At 45.0% G+C, this 17,906-nt stretch overlaps 1 protein-coding gene across 1 annotated transcript; it reads right to left on the reverse strand.

Annotated features, from left to right (window-relative positions):
* Nucleotides 1-126: 126 nt before the first annotated feature.
* On the reverse strand, nucleotides 127-17,629 carry TVP23A (trans-golgi network vesicle protein 23 homolog A). The gene is made up of 8 exons (XM_080981292.1): nucleotides 17,392-17,629; nucleotides 12,880-12,959; nucleotides 8,235-8,379; nucleotides 7,273-7,362; nucleotides 4,760-4,888; nucleotides 3,267-3,395; nucleotides 1,925-2,015; nucleotides 127-306 (listed from the first exon to the last, which is right to left on the reverse strand). Exons 1-7 carry the CDS (start codon nucleotides 17,401-17,403, stop codon nucleotides 1,956-1,958), a joined length of 645 nt encoding a protein of 214 aa, XP_080837418.1. The 5' UTR covers nucleotides 17,404-17,629; the 3' UTR covers nucleotides 127-306; nucleotides 1,925-1,955.
* Nucleotides 17,630-17,906: the final 277 nt, after the last annotated feature.

Genomic DNA, 17,906 nt, shown 5'->3' on the forward strand with positions numbered 1-17,906 from the left:
CCACTTGGCTGTAAAAAAAAGAGCCCTCGAAAGCCATTTACAAAGAACATAATAACGTTATTGGTAAAAACCAGTTTTGAAACTACTATTTAAAATAAGCTAAACTAAAATTAAAACACACATATCTCGGTAGAAAGTTCTTTTATTTAGAAACGTACATCTCTCTCTTTAAGGAGAGTTTCTCACAATCATTTCTGCTTCTGCCTCAGTTTTGTTTTCAGTAATTGCCGATTAATAAAGTTGTTGGGGATGATCCATATTTAGACCGCAAGTTCTCTTGACTGCCAGTCTTTCTCCGTGAAGGATCTGGAAGATCAGAATACATTTAAGAGTTATAATTTAAATAGCAAATGCGTTAGTGTTTGTTTAGGGGGGGTTCTGTGCTGTGGACTAGCTGCATTGTTTCTTAGTCTGGCTGTGAACTGAAACACTGCCACATTAAAGAGTAGGGAACCCTAGGCCCATGAGCAAAGTCTGCCCCCTCCATGTCTACTAGTTCCCAGGAACACAGGAAATTGTACAGAGTCAGACCAACAGTCCTTCAAACTTGGTATTGTCTGCATGGACCAGAAGCAGCTCTTCAGGATGGAAGATACATCTCTCCTAGTCATGCCTCGAAATGCCAGGGATTTATGCAACGTATGCTCTACCACTGACATCTGCCTCTAGAATTACTGTATTTTTTGCTCTATAAGACTCACTTTTTCCCTCCTAAAAAGGGGAAATGTGTGTGCGTCTTATGGAGCGAATGCAGGCTGCGCAGCCATCCCAGAAGCCAGAACCGCAAGAGGGATTGCTGCTTTCACTGCGCAGCGATCCCTCTTGCTGTTCTGGCTTCTGAGATTCAGATTTTTTTTTTTTTCTTGTTTTCCTCCTCCAAAAACTAGGTGTGTCTTGTGGTCTGGTGCGTCTTATAGAGCAAAAAATACGGTAAATATTCTAGTCCTCATGGATTCTGAAGAAAGGGCTTAAGGAAAGAGGAAAGTTGCCTCTCACAGATTGATGCCATTGGGCTACTTTGTTTGGTACTGTCTACTCTAACTGCCAGGGGCTTTCCAAGGTTCCAGGCAGGAAACCTTGCCGATTGGATAACTAATTAGCGCTCCCAACTACCTCTCCCTCTAAGCGCAAGAAAAAGGTGGTGCCAAAGTGCATACACTTGTTGGTGGACCAATGCCCCATCGAAAAGCAGCAATGGGGTCCCACACTCCCAATTCTTTGAAGAAGTAAGCTGGCCAGTGGGAACATGACTGACTAGGAAATGAAATCTGAATTGGACTGAATCCCTATACCATGGGTAGGCAAACTAAGGCCCGGGGGCCGGATCTTGCCCAATCACCTTCTAAATCCGGCCTGCAGACAGTCCGGGAACCAGTGTGTTTTAACATGAGTAGAATGTGTCCTTTTATTTAGAATGCATCTCTGGGTTATTTGTGGGGCATAGGAATTTGTTCATTTTCCCCCTTCAAAATATAGTCCGCCCAAAATATAGTCTGAGGGACAGTGGACCGGCCCCCTGCTGAAAAAGTTTGCTGACCCCTACCCTATACGATGCTCTGGCTCTACTTAGGGGGGTCTGTTGAAAGTGTGGGTCAACAGCGCCCTTTGGAATTGGCAGAGCCCATGGGGCAGACGAGCCTTGACTGAGGCTGGTTGTGGAAGGGGTTGTTTCAGTTCCTCCTCCGCAACCAAAGTTGCCAACTTTTGTGCTAGGGATGAGTTGGACAGAGGGGAATACCAGAATCTCTAATAGAGGAAGAGACGAGAATAGCTTGCAAAAGAGGGGAGGCGACAGGGACTCGGTGGGTGGGTGGTGCCACTGAGTGCAACAGATAGGAGGTGGGAGATGGTGTTGCATCTGGGCTTTTCAAACAAAAAGCTGATGGTCTTTAGCACCAGAACAGTGCTATCAAATTGTTCCTACCGGTAATCAGTTTTTCCCACTTCTTTCTGCTCTAATGGTTTCGTGTTCCCATGCCCTTCAGGACGGTCTTCTGAAAATCCTCTGGCATATCCTGCAACATACATAAAATGTCTTGCATCTTTGTCACGGCAGCCCAAGCCCCCTTCAGATGTCTCTGTTAGATTGCATCAACTAGTCGCGCTCAGTCCCCGAAAACTGAAGAACGCTGCAGCTACTGCTTTTCCTCTTCTATCCAGCCTTGCTTGTTAGTCTTGACTATACAGTCGTACCTTGGAAGTCGAACAGAATCCGTCCCGGAAGTCCGTTCGACTTCCGAAACGTTCGGAAACGAAAGCACGGCTTCTGATTGGCTGCAGGAAGGTCCTGCAGCCAATCAGAAGCCGTGGAAGCCCCGTCGGACGTTCGGGTTCCAAAGAACGTTCGCAAACAGGAACACTCCCGGGTTTCCGGCGTTTGGGAGCCAAAACGTTCGACTTGCAAGGTGTTCAGGATCCAAGGTATGATGGTATATCCCTTTGTGTTCAGGCTGTATTGATTGAGAAAAGGAGAGAGAGAGACTGCCCTCTTCCGTCCTGGGCCTTTTTAGAAGGAATGCTGCACATTCTTCTATTCTATTCTATTCTATTCTATTCTATTCTATTCTATTCTATTCTATTCTATTCATATCTTTTGGGATGCTGATGAGGACACTTAAAGGTAAAGGACCCCTGACAGTTAAGTCTAGTCGCAGATGACTCTGGGGTTGCGGCACTCATCTTGCTTTAAAGGCCGAGGGAGCTGGCATTTGTCCGCAGACAGTTTTTCCAGGTCATGTGGCCAGCATGACTAAACTGCTTCTGGCGAAACCAGAGCAGCGCATGGAAACGCCGTTTACCTTCCCGCCGGAGCAGTACCTATTTAACTATTTGCATTTTTGGTGTGCTTTCAAACTGCTAGGTTGGCAGGAGCTGGGAACGAGCAATGGGAGCTCACCACATCGCGGGGATTTGAACCACCGACCTTCTGATCGACAAGCCCAAGAGGCTCAGTGGTTTAGACCACAGCGCCACCCGCGTCCCTTAAGAACACTTAAGCGGCTATCTAAGATCATTGACTTGCAAAGAAACTTGTCTGACCAAATCGGCAACCTCCTCTCTTGGATGCTAACCCTCACTGGGTACAGGAGCCCAAGAATTGGAAGGGACTCGAGGCATCATGCAAACTCAACCCCAACAACCCACAGCAATGTTGTCCGTCTATTTAACCTTGACATATCAAAATTGCAATCTGCATTTCCATTCCTTTGTGGTGTTGGACATGGACCAGCCATCCCTCACCTTGACTCAAGCCAGAACTAACTCACCCTCTGGAACATCTGTTGCGCGGGGAATCTCGAGGTGACTTTGTGGATGCTTTGCGAGCCTCCTAATTTGCAGTGGACGTAGCCGTAGAGGTTGGCAGCTTGGAGGCAGATGCCAGCTATCACGAGAGCCTGCAACAAACAGCAAACAGAAGCAGGTTGGGACATTTAGCAGCAAGTGTGTTGGCAGTGCACAGAATGCACCACTAAGTGTGCACTTAATAATAATAATAATAATAATAATAATAATAATAATAGCGACAGAGAAGTAGGTACACCACTTTGAGCTCCTTGGAGGAAAAGGTGGGACAGAAATGCAAAAAACAAATTATCTTCTCGGATATTCTGTTGGGAGTTACTTATCCATCTTGACTAGAGATGGATAGATCAGTCAATTTCGGCTCTCTCAGTTTTTCCATTTTCCAATATGAAATTCAGTTCTCCACATTTTGCAGAAATTTGCAAAAGTATATGAAATCCTTGTGAAAATTCCAGCAGCATTTTGTCGTGAATTTCTCCTAACAAATACAAATGCAGTTTTGACGAATGCACCCATTTTTGCAAGCAATTTCCCCTAACGTAAAGCATTTTTCTCTGTGTTATTATTAATACTATTATTAATTAGAATTATATACTGCCCTTCATCATAAGATCTCAGGACGGTTCACAGAATCATATCTATAATATTCATGAATATCTTTCTCTTCATGTATGCTTTCCCCTAATATCAATGCCTTCTTGTAAATGTTAATTGGACAACTGCATTGCAAAATTCAGATAGGCACAAATTTCAGCTGTGTTCTAGGTCAGTGCGAATTTGATAAATTGTCTATAACTGTGTACTGTCAATTTTTTTCTCCACCCCTAACCTTGGCTACCTTCCTAGATTGAAGAGACTTCTGTGACTCTGTTGCTTTTTTCCTTAATGTGGATCCCCAAGTTTTTCTATCAGAAGCTAGGTGGCGTGTTATGACTGTTCTTCCACATGCCACGACATGGGTAGGCAAACTAAGGCCCGGGGGCCAGATCCGGCCCAATCACCTTCCAAATCCGGCCCGCAGGCGGTCTGGGAATCAGCGTGTTTTCACATGAGTAGAATGTGTCCTTTTATTTAAAAGCATCTCTGGGTTATTTGTGGGGCCTGCCTGGTGTTTTTACATGAGTAGAATGTGTGCTTTTATTTAAAATGCATCTCTGGGTTATTTGTGGGGCATAGGAATTTGTTCATTCCCCCCCCCCAAAAAATTTATAGTTCAGCCCCCCACTAGCTCTGAGGGACAGTGGACCAGCCCCCTGCTGAAAAAGTTTGCTGACCCCTGTGCTATGATCTGGGTGTGAAGAGCTATAGCCAATATTATTTATTGCATCCTTATAGGCTTGTATCCAACAGAGATGTCCCATTGGTGCAAGGACTTCTGCCTGTGCAACAGGCCTTCCTCTCCCTCCATGCCCCATCTCTGCCTTCTGGGCTCTTGCAAACTTTTGTCCAACCTTACCAGCCATTTCAGCTTCAAGGAAAACAAGGTGCTAAAGAAAAAAAGGGTCCAGATGACCGGGCAGATAATCAGGCCCAGCCAGAATATCCGGGCTTCAACTTCGGTGGGGGCAGCTACAGTTGACTGGACCTACGGAGGACGAAAGCGGGGGAAAGAGAGGGGTGGGTTACCATCAGCTGAAATCTCTGCAAAAATGACGCAGAATTAAACAGAAATGGGAACTTCTGCCATACATCATCTGATTCTAGGAAAACAGATTCATTTCCTCATTATTGGCAATAAACTTCCTTAAAATTTGGTATCGTTTGGTGGATATGTTGATCCCATGCATTTAAAAAAGGCCTTTTTTTTTTTTGTTTACTCAAGAAATACTGGCCACGTCATTGTAATGGTCACTGCGGAATTGCATTTTATCTTCATTTTACAGTTTGATACACATTGCCTTCATTTGCACATGGCTTTGGGTTTTTAAAACAAAAAAACTAAGCAGTATTTTAAATGAAAAACTGCAATAGATTTCCAGACCCCCCACACCTGGAATCACTTGGCATCAGGTGTGGGACAGATGAGCGTGGTTTGGAGGAAATGGCCTCTGTCACCAAATGTGTAAGCAGGCAGAGGGTAGGGTTGCCATTTTTCAAAAAGCAAAAACCAGGACACCCCAAAAGTTGTTGAGCAGATTTGGCATTTAGAAAACATCTAGTGGCAGCCCTGTTCAGGGAAGTTTTTAGTGGTTGATGTTTTATTGTATTATATTTAATATTAAATGTTAATATTTTGTTGGGAGTGGATGGGGCAACCCAGTCCAGTCAGATGGGTGGCATATAAATAATAAATTTATTATAAAATTATCATTATGTGGACCACCCTTGCTATACACATAGTAAAGGTAAAGGGACCCCTGACCATTAGGTCCAGTCATGACCGACTCTTGGGTTGTGGCGCTCATCTCACTTTATTGGCCGAGGGAGCCGATGTACAACTTCCGGGTGATGTGGCCAGCATGACTAAGCCGCTTCTGGTGAATCAGAGCAGCGCACGGAAACGCCGTTTACCTTCCCGCCGGAGCGGTACCTATTTATCTACTTGCACTTTGACGTGCTTTCGAACTGCTAGGTTGGCAGGAGCAGGGACCAAACAACAGGAGCTCACCCCGTTGCAGGGATTCGAACCGCCGACCTTCTGATCAGCAAGTCCTAGGCTCTGTGGTTTAACCCACAGCGCCACCCGCGTCCCTGCTATACACATAAGCTGGCATAAAAATTCCAGGCCTAAATGAGGCAACTGTTGCTTGGTTTTCCTCATTTCGGATGGCTTGTGTGCATCCAACAGTGGTGTAGTCAAAAACTTAATTGCATATTATTTGAATAAGTCCTTTCTTCTGTCTACCATCTATTGGAGGACTCTGAACAATAATATTGTAGGGGGGAGGAGAAAAAAATTATCTCCATCCACTTCCCCCCTCCCCATTCTTGACATTACAAACCACTTCCTGCGCTTTCCCTGTATGTTTTAGACCAGTGGTTCCCCAAGTGGGAAGTAACTCACCCTGGGATGCTTGGCATTAGCTAGGATTACAATAGAACCTTGGTTCTCAAACTTAATCCATTCCGGGAGTCTGTTCGACTCCCGAAACCATTCAGAAACCAAGGCATGGTTTCTGATTGGCTGCTGAGCTTCCTTCACTCAAGCGGAAGCTGCGCTGGACGTTCAGCTTCCAAAGAACGTTCAAAAACCAGAACACTCACCTCTGGGTTTTGGGTACTCAGGAGCTGATTTGTTCGTCAACTAAGCCGTTCGAGAACCAAGGTACCACTGTACCTTGCTAAGAGGCAAGGAGGCAGCAGGGGGCTGCTGGAGATTTAAAAGGCTGGTATCACTGGATCACATTTATCAATTTTGTCAAATTAATCAAACTAAATGGTCTTAATTGGATTGTGAATAAATGTGCACTTAATTGTTTCTGTTTTGAGTTCTGCTGTGTTGTTATCTTCCTTAGGGGGTTGTGTGAGCCACTACAGTCGTACCTTGGCTGTTGAACACTTGTATGTTTCGGCTCCCGAATGATCAAAACCCTGGAGTGAGTGTTCCAGTTTTTGAACGGCTTTTTTGGAAGCCGAACGTCCGATGCGGCTTCCGCTATTGTTTCTGGTGCGCCTGCACATTCGGAACGCATTCTGTTCGAAAACCAAGGTACGACTGTATTCCGAATTATGCTTTTTAATAGGGTGTAGGGGGGCACTGCTGATGTGTTTATGGAACCGAGGGGGGGGTCTGAAAAAAGTTTGGGAACCACTTGGAATAATAGAATTGTAGACTTGGAAAGGACCATGAGGGTCATCTGGTCCAACCCTCTGCAATGCAGGAATCTTTGGCCCAACGTGAGGCTCGAAGCCCCAACCCTGGGAGATTAAGAGTCTCAGGATCTACCGACTGAGATATTGGCCGCTACAACACATGGTCCACCGGCAAGGGCCCTTCTATGCTCTGCGGAAGACAATGTAAAGGAATACCTTTTTCGCTTCGTACACCCAGTGGCTCTTCCCATCCTCATCAATCTGGTTCCACCATCGCAAACCGACCAGCAGCCTTCCAGTGACGTTCTAAATGAGAGGGTGAAAGCCAGCCAGCTAGAGAGGTCTGTATTTTTGTTTTTTTACAATCATTTTTATTTGATTTCACAAGTGTAAAGTTGCAACAATACCAAATACATATCCATATTTAGAGATTTCCCGGAATCTCCAGACTTCTCCTCATTCCCTCCACGGGTCCTATTGTCAACTTTTTCAACTGCATATTATTTCATAATCTGTATTTTGTATCTGCCAATATTGTCCACAGTGCTTGTTTTCATCTGCTTATAGTGGTCTCCTAAATAAATGAAAAATGTTTTCCATTCTTTCCTGGTTCCTGAGCTTTTGGGGTTTTTTAAATAAAAGTTATTTTAAACATTTTTTCAGTTCATTATATATCATTTCCTAGAATGTTTTTATTACCTTACACAACCACCACATATGATGAAAGGTACCTTCTTTTTCTTTACATTTCCAGCAGGTATTTGTACTTGCATTTTTGCTAACTTACTAGGAGTTAAATACCACTGGTACACCATTTCCATAGAGAGATCTGTATTTTTGGATCAGGATGCCAGGCTAACTGGGCCACTGGCCTGATCCATCTTTGGGGCTCTTATGTACTTATGCCACGACAAAGGCAGTGTTGGATGGTGCCCATTGGGACTGGTAGAGGGCAGAAGGCAGGAGGACCAACAGTAGGTGGCGCCAGAGTTAATGCCTGACGGTGCCAATGGAGTCTGCTTTTCTCCCTATCCTCCTTCTCCCTGCGGAGCATTACAAGGGCAACACTGAGACTAAGGGGAGGGGAGATGGCAGACTGTTTCACGCCATTGGATAAAAGACAAAATGGCGCAAGGTGGCATAACGTTAGAGTTGTGAGATGCCCAGAGCGTCCTTACCTTCACAGACCAGAAGTCGAAGGACAGGAGGAGGAGAATGAGGACGAAACAGGCAATGAAACTCTTGCTGAACCAGTCGCAGACTAGGTAGGTCACGATGGCACTCACTCGGAAAAAGAGGTGGAAGAAGGTGGCCAGAGGATGCCTAGAAGAGAATGATCCGGACCATATGCTAAGCTGTTTTGTGTTGCACCCCAGAAGTCAAGACCCAAGTTTGGGGCAAGTACTCTCTGGTGAGAGAATCCCAGCAGACAGTTAAAATCACAAAATATGCAGCAAAGTAAAGCACGGAAGTATAGGCGTAAAACCTTTTAAATGCACCTTTCCAGTGAATTACCATATTTTTCACTCCATAAGACACACTTTTTTCCTCCTAAAAAGTAAGGGGAAATGTCTGTGCGTCTTATGAAGCGAATGCTGCGTGGAGGAGTTACGTGTAAGCGGCTCCTGCTTTGCTGCTTTGCTGCTTTAAAGCGAGCCATAGAGGAGGGAGGGAAGGAGAGCCATGGCTCCCGTCCGTCCCTCCTCCGTGGTTCGCTTTAAAGCAGCAAAGCAGACAGGAGTAGCCCACTTTGCTGCTTTAAATAGTTTAGTACAACATTTGATTCAAAATATTTTTTTCATGTTTTCCTCCTCTAAAAACTAGGTGCGTCTTATGGTCAGGTGTATCTTATGGAGCGAAAAATACGGTACGTATTGGTTCCATCTTAGTCATTCGAACCACTTCTATTGCATTCAATGGGCTCTTTGGGCAAGCTGCTTGAGTTTGTACTTAAAAAGGGATTGGAATGTAATTTCAAAAAAATTAAAAATCATGATGCATGGAAACATTTAAAAACTCTACTTGCAGACAACTTGCAGCAGCCACACTTGAGATCCCTTTGCTGTAAAGAGACAGTAGCGATGGGTCTCTCATTTCCGCATAGATCTGTATGTTCTGTCTGGTGTTGTTTTTAACAGAAGCCTGGGGTTCCCCTTTGTGGATTATGGTAAAAAATGAAGTTGCACGTGGAGTCGTATTAGTAGCTGTGGTTTAACAACAACACAACAGAAAAGTCCCAAACTTCTCAGCTTTCTATGTACATTGAAACGTGCAGCCGAGGTTTCAAAAATGGAGCATCTTTTCTGAAGTTCTTATAGTTCATTTAGTGCAGAGTCTCCTCAGTTCCACCGTTGTGAGACTCTTCGAGACTTGAGAAGTTGGCGTGTTCCTGGGGACAGAGCCATCTTTTCCACAGCCTCCCATATCCAGATTCAAATTTCACTAACAAGGCAACCGAATGCTGTTGTTGTTGTTTAGTCGTTTAGTCGTGTCCGACTCTTCGTGACCCTATGGACCAGAGCACGCCAGGCACTTCTGTCCTCCACTGCCTCCCGCAGTTTGTTCAAACTCATGCTGGTAGCTTCGAGAACACCATCCAACCATCTCATCCTCTGTCGTCCCCTTCTCCTTGTGCCCTCCATCTTTCCCAACATCAGGGTCTTTTCCAGGGAGTCTTCTCTTCTCAGGAGGTGGCCAAAGTACTGGAGCCTCAGCTTCAGGATCTGTCCTTCCAGTGAGCACTCAGGGCTGATTTCCTTCAGAATGGATAGGTTTGATCTTCTTGCAGTCCATGGGACTCTCAAGAGTCTCCTCCAGCACCATAATTCAAAAGCATCAATTCTTCGGCGATCAGCCTTCTTGATGGTCCAGCTCTCACTTCCATATATCACTACTGGGAAAACCATAGCTTTTACTATACGGACCTTTGTTGGCAAGGTGATGTCTCTACTTTTCAAGATGCTGTCTAGGTTTGTCATTGCTTTTCTCCCAAGAAGCAGGCGTCTTTTAATTTCGTGACTGCTGTCACCATCTGCAGTGATCATGGAGCCCAAGAAAGTAAAATCTCTTACTGCCTCCATTTCTTCCCCTTCTATTTGCCAGGAGGTGATGGGACCAGTGGCCATGATCTTCGTTTTTTTGATGTTGAGCTTCAGACCATATTTTGCGCTCTCCTCTTTCACCCTCAATAAAAGGTTCTTTAATTCCTCCTCACTTTCTGCCATCAAGTTTGTGTCATCTGCATATCTGAGGTTGTTGATATTTCTTCCGGCGATCTTAATTCCGGCTTGGGATTCATCCAGCCCAGCCTTTTGCATGATGAATTCTGCATATAAGTTAAATAAGCAGGGAGACAATATACAGCCTTGTCGTACTCCTTTCCCAATTTTGAACCAAACAGTTGTTCCATATCCAGTTCTAACTGTAGCTTCTTGTCCCACATAGAGATTTCTCAGGAGACAGATGAGGTGATCAGGCACTCCCATTTCTTTAAGAACTTGCCATAGTTTGCTGTGGTCGACACAGTCAAAGGCTTTTGCGTAGTCAATGAAGCAGAAGTAGATATCTTTCTGGAACTCTCTAGCTTTCTCCATAATCCAGCACATGTTTGCAATTTGGTCTCTGGTTCCTCTGCCCCTTCGAAATCCAGCTTGCACTTCTGGGAGTTCTCGGTCCACATACTGCTTAAGCCTGCCTTGTAGAATTTTAAGTATAACCTTGCTAGCGTGTGAAATGAGTGCAATTGTGCGGTAGTTGGAGCATTCTTTGGCACTTCCCTTCTTTGGGATTGGGATGTAGACTGATCTTCTCCAATCCTCTGGCCACTGCTGAGTTTTCCAAATTTGCTGGCATATTGAGTGTAGCACCTTAACAGCATCATCTTTTAAAATTTTAAATAGTTCAGCTGGAATATCATCACTTCCACTGGCCTTGTTATTAGCAGTGCTTTCTAAGGCCCATTTGACTTCACTCTCCAGGATGTCTGGCTCAAGGTCAGCAACCACACTACCTGGGGTGTATGAGACATCCGTATCTTTCTGATATATTTCCTCTGTGTATTCTTGCCACCTCTTCTTGATGTCTTCTGCTTCTGTGAGGTCCTTTCCACTTTTGTCTTTTATTATGGTAAACCGAATGCTGGTTGTAGCCAAACAGAATAGTATAAGCAGAAAATATACATAATAATTGCACATGAAAAGAAAAGGCTTGGCCTATGCAATAAATAAAGCAAGCATTTTAAAAAACCACAAAAACATAAAATCTTAAATTTTGAGGGTGACCAGGTTGTCTAGGTTGGGAAAGCTCCCCTGTGAATTTAGCTGTATTAAGCATTATGGGCCTGTCCAACAGATATGAAATCATATTGATGTCACTGAGGGTAGAAAATTTTCTCCAGATATTTTTGGTTAGGTGTTTCACACAGTTTACAGAATAGCATATAATGCGTAGCATCCTCTGCCCAGGGTCAAGTGCATATGCAAAACCACTGATCCCTGCGGATTTTCTTAAATTGCCCTTCAAAAAAATGGACTTGATAGTGTGAAAACGCAGGGCTACAACATCTTTGAGGAGGAACGCTGGCTCCCTCGGCCTGAAAGTGAGATGAGCGCCGCAACCCCATAGTTGCCTTTGACCGAACTTAACCATCCAGGGGTCCTTTACCTTTACCTTTACCTATCAAACAGGCTTCAGCGATACTACTGCTTAGTAGGGTATTGCTAGGGATTTGGCACAGCTCAATCGTGATTGAAATTGCAGTAATTAAGAGTTTTGCACTGAACACACTTCCGGGAAGTGATTTTTGGATAAGTTTGCACTGAAACGCTGGTGAGTTTTCAGGAGGACTCAAACGGAAATCCACAAAAGGATACAGAAACGTGAAATGAACTTGGAAAGCGAGAAATTGACCCATTGGCCCATCCCTACCTATCGCGAATAATTATGACCTATGAGCACACATTTCTGCAATTGAATTTTGGAGGGGTGGTGTAGTGGTTAGAGTGTCGGCCTGGGGCCTGGAAGACCTGGGTTCAATTCCCCACTTGGTCATGAAGCTCACCTTGGAGTCAGTCTCTGTCTCTTAGCCAAACCTACCTCACAGAGTCGTTGTGGGGATTAAATGAGGAGCAGGAGAACGACTTACATCACCTTTGGATGAGGGACGTTGCAATATAAATGCAATAGGTAAAATAAAAAAATACAGACCCTTCAATGACCCTATTTCCCAGGGACATCCCTGATTTATAGAAGCAGTCCCGGTTTCTGATTTGATCCCGGAATGTCCCGCTTTTCCTTAGGATGTCCCTAATTCCACTGGAGAAATGTTGGAGGGTGTTGAGTTATCTGACCCCTGAGCAATCTGAAGGCAATCCTCTACAGTGGTACCTCGGGTTAAGTACTTAATTCATTCTGGAGGTCCGTTCTTAACCTAAAACTGTTCTTAACCTGAGGTACCACTTTAGCTAATGGGGCCTCCTGCTGCTGCCGCGCCACCGGAGCACGATTTCTGTTCACATCCTGAAGCAAAGTTCTTAACCTGAAGCACTATTTCTGGGTTAGCGGAGTCTGTAACCTGAAGCGTATGTAACCTGAAGCGTATGTAACCCGAGGTACCACTGTATAAGGAAGGGTTTTTTTAATGTTTAATGTTTTATTATGTTTTTATATATGCTGGAAGCTGCCCAGAGTGGCTTGGCCAACCCAATAAGATGTGTGGGGTATAAATACCGTAGTAAAATTATCATTGTGGAATGGGACGTCCCTATTTTCATCGGAGAAATGTTGGAGGGCATGTAAATAATAAAATTAATTTACTTCATTTACCTGATCTTTGCTTTCCTTAAGGCCAACTCCTCTTCGTTTCCGAAGTCAAGAGACACGTCTTCAGTGTCGTCTGCTAAAGTCTGGAAAAGACACACGAGCACACATGCGTTTTTTGTTTTTTTTTAAAGTACTGATCAAAGGAAGGATGTAGTGGAAATTCCTTCCTTCCTTTGCTGTTGATGTCATGCATGAGCCTCTTTCCCCAAAGACCAGAAGTCCACCATACAGAATCAATTGAATCAGGAAGTGGGATGTGATTCATCCCCCCAGAAGGCAGTGATAGCCACCAATCTAGATGGCTTCAAAAAGAATTATATGACATAGAATGAATTGAAAAGTATGTTTAAAATAATGTCTGTAAAAACAACCACCCAGAAGCTTTCCTTTAGGGAATTATAGGGACAGAACTACCCAAAGTGTATTGAAATTTATTCATGTATGCGACTACAGTGGCAAGAATGTTACTTGCCCAAAAATGGAAAGAAGAGAAATCCCAGCGAAAAAAGAACGGATGCAAAAAATTATGGCGAATACGCAGAAGTGGCGAAACTTACCGGAAAAATACGAAAACAAGATAACAAACTTTTTATAAAAGAATGGAAATGGTTTATTGAATATTTACAAAACAAACTGTAAACGGATAAGAACATTGGCAGGATTATTGTAATAAGCTGCAGTTTTATAGGGGTGTATATTTAAAGCAGATGAATAAATGAGCAAATTAAGAGTTAATTTGGATTTGCAGAAAATATTTTTTAAAAAATTAAAGAACCACAGAAAGAGGGGGAAGTAAGTCAAGTGTGAAATGTTAAAATGATTGTAAAATTATTGAAATGTATAAAACAGAAAATCTATATCTATATATCTATATCTATATCTGGCCACCTCATGAGAAGAGAAGACTCCCTGGAAAAGACCCTGATGCTGGGAAAGATGGAGGGCACAAGGAGAAGGGGACGACAGAGGACGAGATGGCTGGACAGTGTTCTCAAAGCTACCGACATGAGTTTGACCAAACTGCGGGAGGCAGTGGAAGACAGGAGTGCCTGGCGTGCTCTGGTCCATGGGGTCACGAAGAGTCAGACACAACTAAACGACTCAACAACAACAATAATATATCTATATCTATGAATTAAAGAAAGTCATGGAGGAAAGGGCTAGCGGTGGCTACTAGCCACATTGGCTTTGCTCTGTCTCCATACAGTGGTACCTCAGGTTAAGAACTTAATTCGGTCTGGAGGTCCGTTCTTAACCTGAGACTGTTCTTAACCTGAGGTACCACTTTAGCTAATGGGGCCTCCTGCTGCCGCCGCACCGCCGCTGTGTGATTTGTGTTCTCATTCTGAAGCAAAGTTCTTAACCTGAGGTACTATTTCTGGGTTAGCGGAGTCTGTAACCTGAACCGTATGTAACCTAAAGCGTCTGTATCCCGAGGTACCAATGTAGCTGGTGGCTGCCATGCCTCTGAATACCAGTTACTGGAAACCACATGAAAGGAGAATGTTCTCATGCTCCTATTCTGCTTGCTGGTTTCCCACAAGCATCTGGTTGGCCACTGTGAAAATAGGATGCTGGACTTAGTGGGCCATTGGCCTGATCCAGTAGGCTCTCCTTATGAAACTGCCTGCAGGAAAGCATTTACTCAAGCAGGTTCAATGTGTGAAAAAGAAATACAGTGGTACCTCGGGTTAAGAACTTAATTCGTTCCGGAGGTCCGTTCTTAACCTGAAACTGTTCTTAACCTGAGGTACCACTTTAGCTAATGGGGCCTCCCGCTGCCGCCTCACAATTTCTGTTCTCACCCTGAGATAAACTTCTTAACCCGAGGTACTATTTCTGGGTTAGCGGAGTCTGTAACCTGAAGTGTCTATAACCTGAAGAGTCTGTAACCCGAGGTACCGCTGTACATCCAAGCGCCGTTCACGCACATCCAGTAATTCAGTAGCTGGGAATCCACAAGCAGAACCAGGAAGGCCAATTACTCACACCCAAAAGAATTCACTTGGCTTCCAGCTGGAAATCTGAACCTCCGGGGGAATTAGGAAAGGCGTTTGCTACATTGGGAGTGGCTGAAATGAATCTGAAAGATGCATGGCCACAGGAGGTCCAGTTCGGGGGGAAAGTCCAGCCAGGCATGGGATGTCATCTCTGAGGAATGTTTTTCCCAGCAAACGGGGGAATTATCTTTCCAAATGTGGGGAAGGGAGGGAGGTTAAAAGAAGGCAGCACGCAGCCTGTGTGAACCCCCTGGAACATTCCCCCATCGTGTTTTGGCACAAAGCAGATGGGAAACTTAAAATGGTTGGGTGGTGGGCGACTTTAGGAGGAAATGGAGGCCAGTAAGTTGAAGGGGACCAAACAATGGTCACGAAGAACGATGCTCGGTTGCTCTAGTCTAGGGCATGTGGTAAGGAATCCTGGACCTGCCAGACATTGCTGAACCACAACTCCCATCTTCCTTAGACATTGGTCACACTTGCTGGGGCTGATGGGAGTTGTAGATCAGCAGAAGCTCAACATCCAAAAAAAAGGAAGATCATGGCCACTGGGCCCATCACCTCCTGCAAACAGAAGGGGAAGAAATGGAGGCAGTGAGAGATTTTACTTTCTTGGGCTCCATGATCACTGCAGATGGTGACAGCAGTCACAAAATTAAAAGACGCCTGCTTCTTGGGAGAAAAGCAATGACAAACCTAGAGAGCATCTTAAAAAGCAGAGACATCACCTTGCCAACAAAGGTCCGTATAGTTAAAGCTATGGTTTTCCCAGTAGTGATGTATGGAAGTGAGAGCTGGACCATAAAGAAGGCTGATCGCCGAAGAATTGATGCTTTTGAATTATGGCGCTGGAGGAGACTCTTGAGAGTCCCATGGAAGATCAAACCTATCCATTCTTAAGGTAATCAGCCCTAAGTGCTCACTGGAAGGACAGATCCTGAAGCTGAGACTCCAATACTTTGGCCACCTCATGAGAAGAGAAGACTGTCTGGAAAAGACCCTGATGTTGGGAAAGATGGAGGGCACAAGGAGAAGGGGACAACAGAGGACGAGATGGTTGGATAGTGTTCTTGAAGCTACCAGCATGAGTTTGACCAAACTGCGGGAGGCAGTGGAAGACAGGAGTGCCTGGCGTGCTCTGGTCCATGAGGTCACGAAGAGTCAGACACGACTAAACGACTAAACAACAACATTTTCATCAGAGAAATGTTGGTGGGCATGCAATGGCCAACAGTGGGAAGATCACAAGCAGGACTTGAGTTCAAAAAGTACTCTCCTCTCTTGCGGCTTCTAGCAACTCATATAATTCTTTTAAATAAACTGCTTCCCCACATCTAGCCTAGCTCAACCAATCAAAAGAATAGAAGAGCAGCTTGCTGGATCAAGCTGAAGACCCATCAAGTCCAATATCCTGTTCTCAGAGCAGCCAACCAGATGTGTATTATGGGAAACGCGCAAGCGGGAACAGAGCTCAAGAGCACTCTGCCCTCCTATGGTTTCCATGAGAATTGAAGAAAAGCCCTGTGGGCCAAGCCAATGGCCCATATAGTCCAGCATCCTGTTATCACAGAGGCTGACCAGGTATTCACAAGAGAAACCCGTGAGCAGGATCCGAGCACAAAAGCACTCCCCCCCCCCCGCGATTTCCAACAAACCAATATTCAGAAGCATGGCTGCCACTTTTTGTAGAGAGACACAGACTTCTTGCGGTTAGGAAAGTGACAGGAAATGGGCTGAGACGTGGTGTGGGGTGAGCAAACAATTAACAGGAAGATTTATGAACTGCAAAAAAAAAAAAAAGCCTGAGGAGTTTTATGGGTTTTTTTAGCATGGGTTTGTCATGCCAGCGAAACCGAGCTCTTCAAACCGCTTCAGTTGCGCAAAGTTAAATTTCCATGAGGCCCTTGAGTTCCTTCTGCAAAGTGGAGGTGACCAAAGTTAAAATATTTAAAGAGGCAGCCCAACAGCTGTTTCACAATGTAAGTAGTTTTACAAAGAGACAACTAAGAAAGGTGTGCAGATTTTGTTAATAAAAAATATATATCATGGCCGTTCCACAGCAAAAGCGACACAAATTGGAATCTGGCTGGTCTTCCTGTCAGAAATTAGAACTATTTAAAGGCAACTTAGGCTTCTTATAGCCGGTTTGTTTAAAGCACACTCACCCAGTCAAAAAAAAGAACCATGGGAGTTGTGGTTAACCCCTAGCAGTGCTACAAATCCCAGCACCTGGAACAAACTACAGTTCCCAGGATTCTTGGGGTGGGGTGTATGCTGCAAATGTATGTCATGTACACAGCCTTATTCCCAAATGAGGCTGCCCTCCTCTTCACACCGAATGCCTTGCCAGCTCACACCAAACATTTCCACACTGACTGAGGCCCCACAGCTTCACTGTCACACCTATGCACCCTGTAGGCCCATTGACAACAACAACCCATAATACTCCCCTCCCCATTTGACACTCTCCTGCCCACGGCCCCCTGCAGCTTGCGGCATTTCTCCTTCCCCTCACCTGCTTCATCATCGCAGCCTGGGCTCCTTCCCTCCCTTCCTCTTCTCTGTGGCTCTGCGGATGTGATGTGATGCTCAAGGCACCTTCTCCTTCCTGGCCGGTTGCTATGGAGACGGGAGTGCAGTGATGCAGTGAGATGCAGGAGAAGAAGGCAGGTTGGGCAGGCTGATGGATGTAGCCAAGCTGGGTTGCAGGGAGGGGCAGATGCCCTCCCTAAATCAATAAAAATCAATAAAAATAGATAGCCAGCTGAGGTTCGGCCTCCCCCCCCCCATGAAAGGCCTGGCCCCCCCAAATCCTGGCTACGCCCATAAAGGCTGATGGGAGAAGAGGAGAGATGGAAGGAAGGTGTTGTGCTGGGAGAAAGGACAACTTGAGAGCAGAGTGGGAGGGTTTGCCTGGATTTGTGGGGGGGGGGGGTTGAGGTAGGGGAGTTAACTGTCATCAGATTAAGAGCAGCTTTGTGAAAGGGCAGATTTGGGGACTGTATACTGCTGACAGGTGCCTCTAATTTT

The sequence above is a fragment of the Podarcis pityusensis genome (assembly GCF_964106645.2).
Source record: "Podarcis pityusensis genome assembly, chromosome: 14".
Taxonomy (NCBI): Eukaryota; Metazoa; Chordata; class Lepidosauria; order Squamata; family Lacertidae; genus Podarcis; species Podarcis pityusensis.